This window comes from Lissotriton vulgaris, chromosome 4_1 (genome assembly GCF_964263255.1).
Source record: "Lissotriton vulgaris chromosome 4_1, aLisVul1.2, whole genome shotgun sequence".
NCBI classification, from domain to species: domain Eukaryota; kingdom Metazoa; phylum Chordata; class Amphibia; order Caudata; family Salamandridae; genus Lissotriton; species Lissotriton vulgaris.
In genome coordinates this window covers 747,364,513-747,376,569 of record NC_141691.1, presented here as the reverse complement: position 1 = coordinate 747,376,569, position 12,057 = coordinate 747,364,513, and the positions used below count along the sequence as shown (strand labels likewise).

At 42.4% G+C, this 12,057-nt stretch overlaps 1 protein-coding gene across 1 annotated transcript in view; it reads right to left on the bottom strand.

The window, feature by feature from the left end:
* The window catches only part of DUSP22 (dual specificity phosphatase 22), a 388,641-nt gene extending 379,126 nt beyond the window's left edge, over positions 1-9,515 (bottom strand). The window contains exon 1 of the mRNA XM_086965050.1: positions 9,017-9,515. Coding sequence (XP_086821176.1) covers positions 9,017-9,037 — 21 coding nt within the window. The 5' untranslated portion in view covers positions 9,038-9,515. The remainder of the gene's footprint in view (positions 1-9,016) is intronic.
* Between the last annotated feature and the right edge of the window lie 2,542 nt (positions 9,516-12,057).

Sequence of the window (12,057 nt, the reverse complement as noted above, 5' to 3'; positions counted from 1 at the left end):
GGGGCCATTCATGCCTAAATAAACAAGCACCTACGAGGACACGGGGGGGCGGGAGAGGACACGGATGGCGGGAGAGGACGAGGGGGGCGGGAGAGGACACGAACGGCGGGAGGGAGGCGGGAAACGTGCACAGGACAGCGAGGGGAGGGGGGACGGCGGGAGGAGGGACACGGAGGAAGGCAGGACAGCAGCAAGCACGGCCCGGCCGGACCAGATTCGGGGGCGTTCCCGGCTTTTGGCTGACGTAGCATGACGTAGCCAAAAGCCAAAAATTCTCAGGAACGCCCCCGAATCTGGTCCGGCCATGACGGACGCCTCTCTGTTCCAATGGCTAGCCTCCATTTATGGAGCTAGCCAATGAAACAGAGGGCGGATTCCAGAGCCACATACTGTAACTCAATAGATTTCTCCTGCGCAAAAGCTGCTTGCGCAGCTTTTTTGCAGCCGAAACCTAAAAAGCCACCAAGGTGGCGATGAATGCAACAAAACAAAAGAATTATAGGGCTTTGAATACATTGTTAAAGATCAATCTCAAAACAAGACCTCCTAATATATGGACTAGCCAGGATATGTCATCACTGGAAATGGGATCGGCACAATCTTGGATTGGGAAACTCGGGTACAAAATATCGAAATTATAAGAAGACTTTAGAAATGACAAGTAGACTTAATTGGGGAACTACGAGGTTATCCACGCCCATTTTAACAAGGAAATTACCTGGTTCCATCATGACTTACAAGATATACAATGTTTCCACCTCCAGTATTTCAATCTTGTTCCCACATTTAGAGCAGCGTGTGGAACAGGCCGTTGCTGCTGGAAACCCTTATAGACTGCTACGGCCATAGAGCTGTCAGCATGTTGATGCCATTTCAAGAGGAGCAGGCGGAGACCACCTGTTGCACAGAGAACACCAGGACAGCCTGGTAAGTGCAGATCACTTCAGTAATGCACTCCTTTTATCTTGGATGTTGTGGAACCACAAAACATAGTCTTCCTGTCGGAATAAAAGGCAGCGAAAATCCCATATCGACTTATAAAATAGATGGGGGACAGCTTCCGTCAAGGCCACTGCTGTATCCAGTACCACCACCATACAGGGTAGTACATTCATGATATGTTGGTGCAGGGCCCAAGATTATGCGAAGGACACCATTGTGTCAGGTGCGGGAACCATGATGGTTAATATGCTTTGGGACACCTTATGCAAGGTCACCATCATGCCACTGAATCCCTTTCCCACACCTCCATGCTCACAAAGATACAATCAGACGCATTAATTTACTCAAATAGATACATACTCCCAAACACATATACATTATCAGATTCTTCCCCACTAAATTTACCTTACACCACGGACGGTCCTGAAGGGAGGTCTTCCTGCTCCACTTTCAGCTTCCACTCTGGAAACAGTGCAACATCAACAACCCGGGTTGGGGGGTGGGGAGAGGAATGGGGAATTGAGGGGTAACTGAGAAGTTCCACTATACCAGTTCTGGACCCTGCAGACGTGCACAATGTGCACAAGCAGAATGCCATCGCTCATAATAAGCTAAACCAATAGCTGAAGTAGGCAGCTTTTGTGCCCCATTATGTATTTTGTGCAAGTGGGAAAAAAAAATATGGATCATACCACAGCAGATCAACCAATGAAGATGGCTGACTGAAAGCCCCTGTAAGAATGTATGTATTTATTTGGTAAAACAAATGTTCTTGACTAAAGCAGTCATGATCAACCACTGAAAGTTTTCCAATGATGAAAGGATGGATTCCTAATATATTTTGCAGCAGTCCAAATATGTATTACTGTCTGCGACAATTATACATCTCTATGTTGCAGGGCATTCCCATAAATTAAACGCAACTTGAAAACAAAGGAGCTTATTCACAAACTGCATTAATTAGTAACACTTTGTGTCCTACAACAGTACTACATTACTACATCCATACTACAAACTGCTAGTCTAAAACTTAGGAGCAAAGTTTCCACCTCCCCTACCTTTTTTCTGTGTTGAGATCTCCACAAACGTAAAACTAGATTTTAGAAGTAAATGTGTGAGAGACAGGGGGAATGGCTGAAATGTGCAATATTCACAACTAAACGGGAGAGGATTCTGGAGGAGTAAGGAGAGGTTAAAGGAGGGACGGGGAGCGGTTTAAGGAGGGACAAGCATCCCCCTGAAACGTGTAGGCCCATTGCTATTCACAAACTGCACTTCTAATGTTTTTTAATCTAAAACAATTGTAAATTGCTCCAGATCAGGGCTGAAGTAAGTCCTGAGCCACACATAGTCAACCACTAGTTCTAGAACAACCTCTCATAAAAAATAACCAAGGTAGGGACTTGAAATAAAACCCCAAGGAAAATACTGTTAAATTATTTACAGTACGTATCCTCGCCACACAAACACCCCTATAACTGCACAACTATATGCAACTGGCACCCTCTTGGGATAACATTAACCAAATGCAACCACCACCAGACTGCCACTGCATACCCTTCCCCGCTTTCCTCCATTGTGCAGAACACAGAATTCTCACTGAGCCTGTATAATACACGTTGAGGACGGGAGGGAAAGAGTACCTCCACTGCTGGGAGACTCATATCTAGATAGGAACACAATGGATAGCCACGAATGCAAACAAGTTTTTCAGTTGTCCTCAACAGACACATTCTGCCTCAATCAGCTCCTCCACTGGGCGAACACACCAACAGTAAAGGATTACGGTAGCAGGGCTAAAACAACTCTCGAACAACTGTTTATCCACGGTTACCTAAAGAAAGGCATCACATGTCTATACACAGCTCTTAGTGGACTGGCACAACCACAACAACATTACTACCAGACACATTGGAAACATGACTTAGGCATACAAATAACAGATGAGCTCTGGCAACGACGGTGGTCATGGGCAAACAGGATGACCATTTGCCTGCAATTCAAAGCTAATTCCTATAAATACGCACCAGATACTATTTTACCCCTGTGCAGCTCCACGCCTAGAAGGGGGCATCCGAGATCTATTGGAGGAGTTGGGAGGAGTGGGACACATTTTTCCACATGTGTTGGCAATGTCTGCAGGTCAAGTGGTTTTGGAGCGAGGTCCTCCAACAGTTCGGTTAACTCTGCTCAGTGACTATCGCTGGACCCACCAATGCTCTTGCAAGGTGGATCTGGAGAGAACTGGGTGTATCCCTACACCACCGCCTGGGGCCAGCTATTCACCTTCTTCTCTTGGCGGCCCATTTGATGATAACCCACACCTGGAAGAATCCTTTCCCTCCAATCCTCACGCTATGGTGGACTAAAGTGTGGCATTTTTATGCATTGGGATGCTTCAATGCACTAATCAATGATAGGATGTTCAAGAGGATCTGGCTACCCTTTAAAACCTATACCAAAAGGACAGGACTCCACCATTACCAGTCACCACGATGCCGGACATCCTCCAGCGAGCTCAACTAGGAAGACTCATCCTCGGAGAGGGAGAGCGTGTCAGAAGAAGGTGCCGGAGATTCCTTATGAACTGAACTCAATAATATGCTCAAACAATACACTGACTTGTGATGGTTTATGCTCATATCCTCTGGTGTAATATGCATGTGTTGTGAAGACATCAACCCTGCCATCCCTTTTCTGATGATGTAATCACCTCGAATTCCACATAAAACTTTAAAAATAAAATGTTTAAAAATACATATTTACAATAGGTAAATATATAAATAAAATCTAACAATGTAAAAAATCTCACAATAGTAAATGTGTATTGTCTGATTAGAAAATATGTTAAGAACCTTTTGAATGAAAAATAATGTAACATTATGTTTTTAAAATATAAATAAATTATTTTAATTATATACATAACTTGTTAATTATTAATGCATAATAATATTTACTTTAGAATTACTCAGAAAATAATTTTTACTTTAGGTGCAAATTTAAATTTTAATGTAACTTTCTGAAAAAGATTAAATTCGAAATTATGTTAATATTGCTGTAGCACTTTTTTTTATTGTGTTCTATATTGGAAATATATATAAAATGAATTCACAAATTTAACATTTAAAAAAATTACTAACTTTTTTAAGTTGAATACACTTTTTGAATTTTCCCTATAATGTATTACATTGAAATGTTATTATATGAAAAGACAATTATTTTGCTGAAGGTTACATTAAAAAATACATTTTCACTTAATGTACTTTTTTATTATGCGTTAATTATTAAAAGTGGTGTATATAATTACAATTTATTTATATTTTAATAAAATGTCCTACATTCATTTTCACATGTAAAAAGTTCTTAAACTATTTTATAATTATGAAATGTGTACTATTTTTACACATTAAATTATATTAATATTTCGACCAACTTTAAATCATTTACTCTAATATTTTATATGAGACTTTATTTCAAGTCCCGATCTCGATTATTTTTTATGGGAAGGTGTTACAGGATCAGTGGTTGGCCATTTGTGATGTTGGACTTACTACTGTTTATTTTTTGGCACTTGTAATTTACACTCAAATTTGGCTTTACCCCCTTTTTCGGGGTAGGGGAAGCATGCAGGTGTACACTTAGGAGTAACCTTATACTCAAATTTTGTTTATAGCTTAAGTAATACAGTTACACAAAAGTGTAAAAGTAGATTACATGTGTAACTTATTCGCATGTGATTCATCTTTGTGAATAGCCCCAAAAGACTCTAAGAGTGCACATTACAAGAAAAACAAATAATTTGAAGAATGAAAACCACTTTGTTCAGCTATCAGGATGCACAGAAAGCATTCCATACTATGACCTCTCCCTGACACACCTGAGCTCTGATCATACTACTTACAGTGCTGACCTTTTGAACAAGCATTGGCAAAGCCAATAGGTCTCACCTACGCAGGAGATATTGGCTTTGTCACTGTGTTTTAGCTATGTTGTACACCAGGGTGGTTGCTATTTAGCAAGGTGGCTAAAAGTTAGTGGCATACAGGAGGTTGGTGTAAAGTAGAATAGCGAAGAGTGGAGTAGAGTGAAGTGGCATAGAGTGTTGTGTATTGGAGTAGCATAGAGTGAAGTTGCGTAGAGTGAAGTCGCGTAGAGTGACGTACAGTAGAGTGGACTGGTGTAGAATTGAGTGGTGCAGAGTGGAGTGGCATAGAGAGGAATGCTGCAGAGTGCCCTGGAATGAGGCTGAGTAGAGTAGCATAGCGTGCAGTGGAGTAGAGTGCACTGGCATTGAATATAGTAGTGCAGAGTAGAGTGGCATAGAGTGCAGTGTTGCAGAATAGTCACTTGCAGAATAGTGTCAGAGTGCAGTGGTGTAGAGTTAGGTGGCGCACAATGCAGCGTCACAGAACAGAGTGGCATAGATTGGAGTTTTGCATAGCAGAGTTCAATAATGCAGAGTGGAGTAAAGTGATGCAGTGGCTTAGAGTGCAATGATACAGTGTAGAGTGGCATAGAGGGCATTGGCACAGAGTACAGTAATGAAGAGTAGAGTTCAGAGCACCAGTGTATTGTGGCATAAAGGGCATTGGCGTAAAGTAGAGTGCCATAGAGAGCAGTGGTACAGAGTAGAGTGCAATGGTTAGATTGGAGTGGTTTAGAATACAGTGGCATACCGTGGAATAGAGTGCAGTTGTGTAGATTGTTTCAGAGTACAGTGAAGTAGCGAAAGAGGAGAGGTGCAGGATAAATTGCTGTTGTGTAGAGTGTAATGGTGTAGGGTAAAGTGGTGTAGAATGCAGTGGCACAGAGTGCAATGGTGCAGAGCAGATTAAAGTGGAATACAGTGGTTTGGCGTAGAGTGCAAGGACATAGCGTTGAGAGGTACAGAGTACAGTGTATTGGCTTAGAGCGCAGTAGCGTAGAATGCAGTGCTGCAGAGTGATGTAGAGCGGAGTGGAGTGGCATAGACTAGAGTTGTGTAGAGTGTAGTGGCGAAGAGTACAGTGGAGTAAAGCAGTGTAGAGTGCATTGGCATAAAGTAGTATGGAGCAGAGTAGAGCAGAGAGACTTAAGAGTGCAGTGGCATAGAGTGGAGTAGAGTGCAGTTGCATGGAGTGGTGTGAGGTGAGGTGGAGTGTCGCATAGTAGAGTGCAGTGACGTAGAGTAGAGGGCATTGGCATGGTGCACAGTAGAATGGAGTATGCATGTTGTGGTAGTACACTGCCATTACAGACAACACATTTTCAATTGAAATTACTTTTATATTTGCACAGACATACAGGTTTGCTAATAAAACTATACAGAGCACAAACGATAATGTGGGGAAATGGCATCACTCAGTGTATTGATTTTTTTATTATATTAAAGTATTTGTTTCCGACACACTTAAGAATTAACAAAAAAATATCCTTCATTTGTGCTTTCCTAATGCTGATATATTCTGAAATACTAGCACAGTTCATTTAAATGTTGTTGTGTGCTAGGAAAGAAAAACTCCTCCACCCTGTATCCAGCAACAGTGTCGCATAAATCCACTCACCTTGAAGTCAGAGAAAGAAAAGTAATCACCAAGCCCCCGCAGAAGACATAGCCTGATATTCAACCTCTTGTTTGTAAATGCACAGCAAATGTGATGAGATAAGAAAAAGATTTACAGGCCTGTTTACAGAAAGGAGCATTCGGTAAATAATACAAGGAGAGGCAGTGTGAAAAGGACTTGCTCCTTTGGAGGGATGAACTCACGCTGGACAGCCTAAAACAAATAAAGCCAGCAAATAGAAAGCCAGAAACTGTGAGTTACAAACCATAAAGCCAATGGTAAGCAAAGGGCGGAATACATTCCCAGGGAAGCTTTCCGGATTTCCCCAAGATGTTGTTCGGAAACTAGACAGCGCATGCTTCGACCTATAAAGGGTCGAACACCATAAACCACAGCTTCTTAATGGAGGCAGTGGAAATGCACTCAAATACAATTCTTAATTACTACAAATAATTCCTCAGGCAAGGCTCTCGTAAAGCACCTCTAACAACGAGGAACCAAAATTCAGACTCCTCTGTAGACTCAACTGGTCAACGCCAGTTCGGCATGACGCTAGAGGCTATAGTTACAGCTTGAGACAGTTTCCACCAGGAGTGCTCTGCTCGCATTATCCTGGTTGTTGTCAGCATCAATGTCACGCTTACTACAGTCCATTGTTTCTATTTATGTTGCTGGTAAGGGCATATTATTCTTTCAGACTCTGCTCACGCGACAAAAACAAAAGAAACACCAATCAGCCTCGGTTCAGAATGGCAATGCTTCCTGGGTTTTAAATTGTGTAAAGGCAGTTCAGATGTGAAGGCTGGAACTGACTGAATTAACCTGGCACTCTATTAAGTACTACGGGTGCATTCCATTACAACTGTTAAGCTCTTCTGGCCCATTACAGACAGGGACAAACATACTGAATCAGCCTGAATGCTCCAAAAGGGATGCCCCAATAGGAATTTCTAGGCCTTTAACCTTCAGCACGGAGATAAGCAATTTCTGACATGTTCCAACTGTTTCGTATTCAGAAAGGACTTATCCAGTACTGTAGTTGGCACGTAAAGCACATCACCCCTTTCTCCTTTGACAGGATTACACTTACACAGAACCAGCGTTGGATCCCAAAACATCTTTCTTAACAACGGCTAGCTCCAAGGGAGATCAGGCATGCCGATAGTATCGAGTGGAAACAAAGTGCTCACTAGAATAGGCATCTAAGGTGCCAACGATCATACACTGTGGAATTAGCAGTGGCTAGTTAAGCAAAATGTTACCATATTCATAAATGTATTAATAAGTTCTACAGTCAGGGACTGTTCTTTGGGGTAGACACATTAAAGGAGAGCACATCAATTAATTTGCAGGTTGCAGAAATGCACACCAAGCATTGGAAATGACAACAGGTCTGGCTTAAAAATGTTTCATCAGTCATCAATGGGGTTTAGCCATTCAATAAGCAATCACATATGAACTCAAAAAATCATCATACATGCACAGTCATTCGTCCTCGCATTTATGCATCCATTTACTCATTCGCTGACTTGTTCTTAATGTATCCCACTCACACGGCTCCAGTAAAATACATGTTCAACAACATATGCAAGATACAATAAAAGAGTAAAAGTAGAAAAAAATGTGTTGCCACCTAAACATCACAGGCATATGCTTGCAATGACAAAGCAAATTCAAATAAAACCAATCGTAGCTTTGTAATGCAATATATATTGAGGAGACTTGAGACTGGTCTCAGACATAGGCAGCCTTTGGGTAATTATACACTTTTAGTGGCCGAGGACTATTCATTTGCTTGTTACGCAGAATTCGCCTGAAACACCACCGACTGCAAAACCAAGGCTGCGAGAAAATGTCCTTTGGCCATCTCATTCAAAAGAGGGCACACCCCTTGCAATGTCTGCAGCAGCCTAGTCAGAAGCGGACTTTCCCCGTGGGCGGGCAAGAACATGACGCACTCCCGTGATACATAGATGTGTTTTCTTTCAATGCAGAAGTTAGCCTTGCCCACTCCAGTTTTAAGAAGGGTGTGGGTAACATCCTATAGATGGGAGTGTGCGGGATATCGAAGGGGTGGTCTATTCTACATCTCACACTCAAATTATTTTTTTTAGCAAGGGGGGAGAACTTCCACCTAATCCAAGCATAACTGAAGTATGTGCAAACTACTTAAGAGCACACACCCCAGAAAGTGGGAAGAAAAAAAATTGGAATATCTCAATACGTCCCAAAAAAAGCGTGATTTTTTAAATCTATCTTTGCTTGTTCTAAGTCTTTCTGTTCATAATAGAAAACCAAAGATGCATGCACCGGAAGAAAAAACAAGTCTTTGTGAACTACTTACACCTGACATGGGACAATCTGACACCTGTGAGGAATGTGTCAGCTGCTTCCATTTACCAGCTTGTGAACGGACAGCATTTTATTTTCGCACAATCCCCAGGCTCCCGTTTAATCACATCAAGCACCCGGACCGGACCCTTTGCTACGGTGACGGGACAGAAATGATGGGCAGTCACAGCACACGTTACCTTGTTCATCCCATTGCCCATGGTGCCTGCCGCGGGAGTAGGAGGTGGCGCAGAACAGCAAAGCACTGTCTGTGATAAGGTACTGCGTGTGGACACAGCAGTGTAGTGCACAGCCGCCTCTCCTTCCACGCGTGTCCGCAGGGCCTCCACCCACGATACCAATGGGGTTTTCCGTATGAGCAGTTAATGGGGCAAAAACAGAGCTGGGCCGTCTATGACATGCAGCTGAACTAGTTGAGGGCTGCCCGGAACCGCCTTCTCGACCTCATCATCTTCCCCTTGCCTCCTATCGCACGCAGTGTTCGAGCCGGGCCCTTGCCGCATCTTTAATGGGTCTTGTAGTTCATCCGCCTTCAGAGCCCAGTATGGAGGCAAGGCGCACAACTACAGACCCCGGCGTGCACCGGGGCCGCGCGTGTCTCACCAAAATAAACCGGTGCTCAGGGAAGTAGCGCCTTCCCCTCCCACAGCACATTCCTGGCACAGTGAGTAATAAGGGGCAGCTCGCGCTCTTCCGCTTCTAAGACAGGACAGGCAGATGGCACTCTGCCGCCCCTCCGCCTCGTGGGAGGGAAAACTAAGCTTAGGCAAGAGGCGCACTGCGCTAGACAAGACACCAGCAGAGACTTTATAAACAGTTGATTGACGAGTTTTTTTCTGGGCCTGTGATCAGACTGCCGGGTAAGAGTTTTCACCCCTGTCTGAAAGAACTCCTTGGTTAGATTATGGTCAGATTTGTTATTTATGGTTTCTTAACTTTGCAGTCAAATGGCACCTCGTTAAGTTATTCCCTGCGCTTTAACAATGACGTATTTAAATCAATAAAACCCGTTGCCAGTTCAGTTTTATCATCTAGACTGGTTGCAGAACAAGTATAACGTGTACAACAGTGCCCTTCCCAGTTTGTTGACCTTGAAGGCACTTGTGTGTTTGCGCAGGCCGTTATCAAGCCAAAGCAGAGTCCGCGCATTCTTTAAAACAGCTGATCACAGTTGTCGAGTGTCTGCACACGCCCCAAGTCTCAGTGCCTTACACGCCAACTCTCTATATGTAGCGTTAACTTTTTTTGGGTAAAATATTGCCATACATTTATTTTTCCTCCTCAAGTAAGTTACTTAAAGTCATCCTGCCTTGGTTGCTGTGCCTGTGAGAAACGGAGAATGTTGGAAATGCATTCCTGTTTGACTCGAGCTGTCACGAGCGTTCAGGCATGTCTGGATGCTCGTGACAAGCTCGTGTTCTTTGCTTCGTGTTATGTTTTGAAACACCTAGAATGTGATGGCTGTAACACATCTGTTGGACTGGCATTACTGGCCTGATCTTTAAGACGTGGGCATCAAATAAACTCCGTCTCTAACTACAGCGTCAATTGCGTCCTTCTTTGACTTTCCTACACTGGCGACGAGCGGGAGCTTCATCACCTGCGCCTAAGACCTTGGATTATTTACATTTTATTGCTATTCCGAATATTTTTTTTTTTGTTCGGAAATCTCCGGCGCTACTAAAACAGCGTTGGATTACGGCTGTTTAGGGAAAGCGGAAGGACCACTGGATTGTTGAGTTTTGGAAGGAGGCTGAACGACCTTCACTCGTTTAAAGAATTTCTGGAAAAACGTAACTTACTTGGTTCTTCTTTGACCGGCATTATTTGAAATCCTGCTACAAGAGGTCAGTGCGCTCCATTCTAATTGCGCAATCCTACGTTTACCATCGCGCGACCTCAGGCCAACGTGATAACTTCAAGCATCGCGTTGTTTCAAGCCAACGTTTTGCATCATCACGCACGTCGACAAACGTGACGTTTTGCATCATCGCGCACAACAATTACTACACAGCGTTGCTAAGCAACTCATTGCCGGTTTTCAAGCAACTCATTGCCGGTTTTCTTTCGCGCAGAACCAGAAATCAATCGTTCCTTTTCCTAAAGTACTTTGGAACTATTACTGGAACTCAACTAAGGATAACTATAAACACTAAATAACTATATATATACATTTTTCTCCTTTTACTGTATTGCATGATTTTGGTCACTATTTATTTGTATTTTACAATTACTTATGAACTACAATGCATGTGTTTTTCTTAAGTACTCATACATAGTTTGATAACAGTTATAAGAGCATTCATAGTGTATAAATATTTAAGGTAACATGTCTGGTATTGTACCTCCTCCCTCATTTTTGTCAGCACCTGGAGAGCCACCCATGGCTTGGGAGATTTGGGAACCTGTCTTTTTGGCTTATGTTGACGTATTAGAAGAAGGGGAGTGTGAACCAGAAAGGAAATTGTCCTTGTTAAAACATTGTTTAGGCGGCATTGCTCTGAAGGAATTTAAAACTTTACCTGTTTTAGTGAACCCTGGAGAAATAGATGTTTATGAGTATGCTTCACAACAGTTGTGTTTGAGATATGGGAAAAAGAAGAACGTGGTCATGGAGAGGTTTATTTTTTATTCTCGGAAACAACGTTCTGATGAACCTGTTGAGGATTTTGTTTCAGCCTTAAGATCATTGGCTGTGACATGTGATTTCGAACATATCTCTTATGAGCAAGTTTTAAGGGACCAGATTTTAATGAGAACTAATAACAAAAAAGTACAAGAGCGTCTTTGGACAACCTCTGATATGTCTCTCAACAATGCCATAGACATTGCTAAATCCATAGAACATTCAGAAAAGTTTGTTAAAGAAATCAGAGGTAATGACAAGAGTGATGTTTTCAGTGTATCTAAAGACAGGGATAAGTATAAGAAGAGTTTTTCGCAGAGAAATGAATTGTCCGCTAGGACAGATAACAAATATAGGAATCAGAAATATGACAAAAGAACCACTAAACTATTGTGTTTTAGGTGTGGAAGTGATGGTCATTTAGCAGATAATAAGAATTGTCCAGCACTAGGTAAAACTTGTTCAAAGTGCTATAAAAAAGGCCATTTTACCAAGTATTGTAAATCCACACCAGGGAAGACGAATTGTGTACATGAATGCTGTGAAGAGTCTCAATCTGATGATGAAGGAACGTTTCAAGTTAACACCGTTATC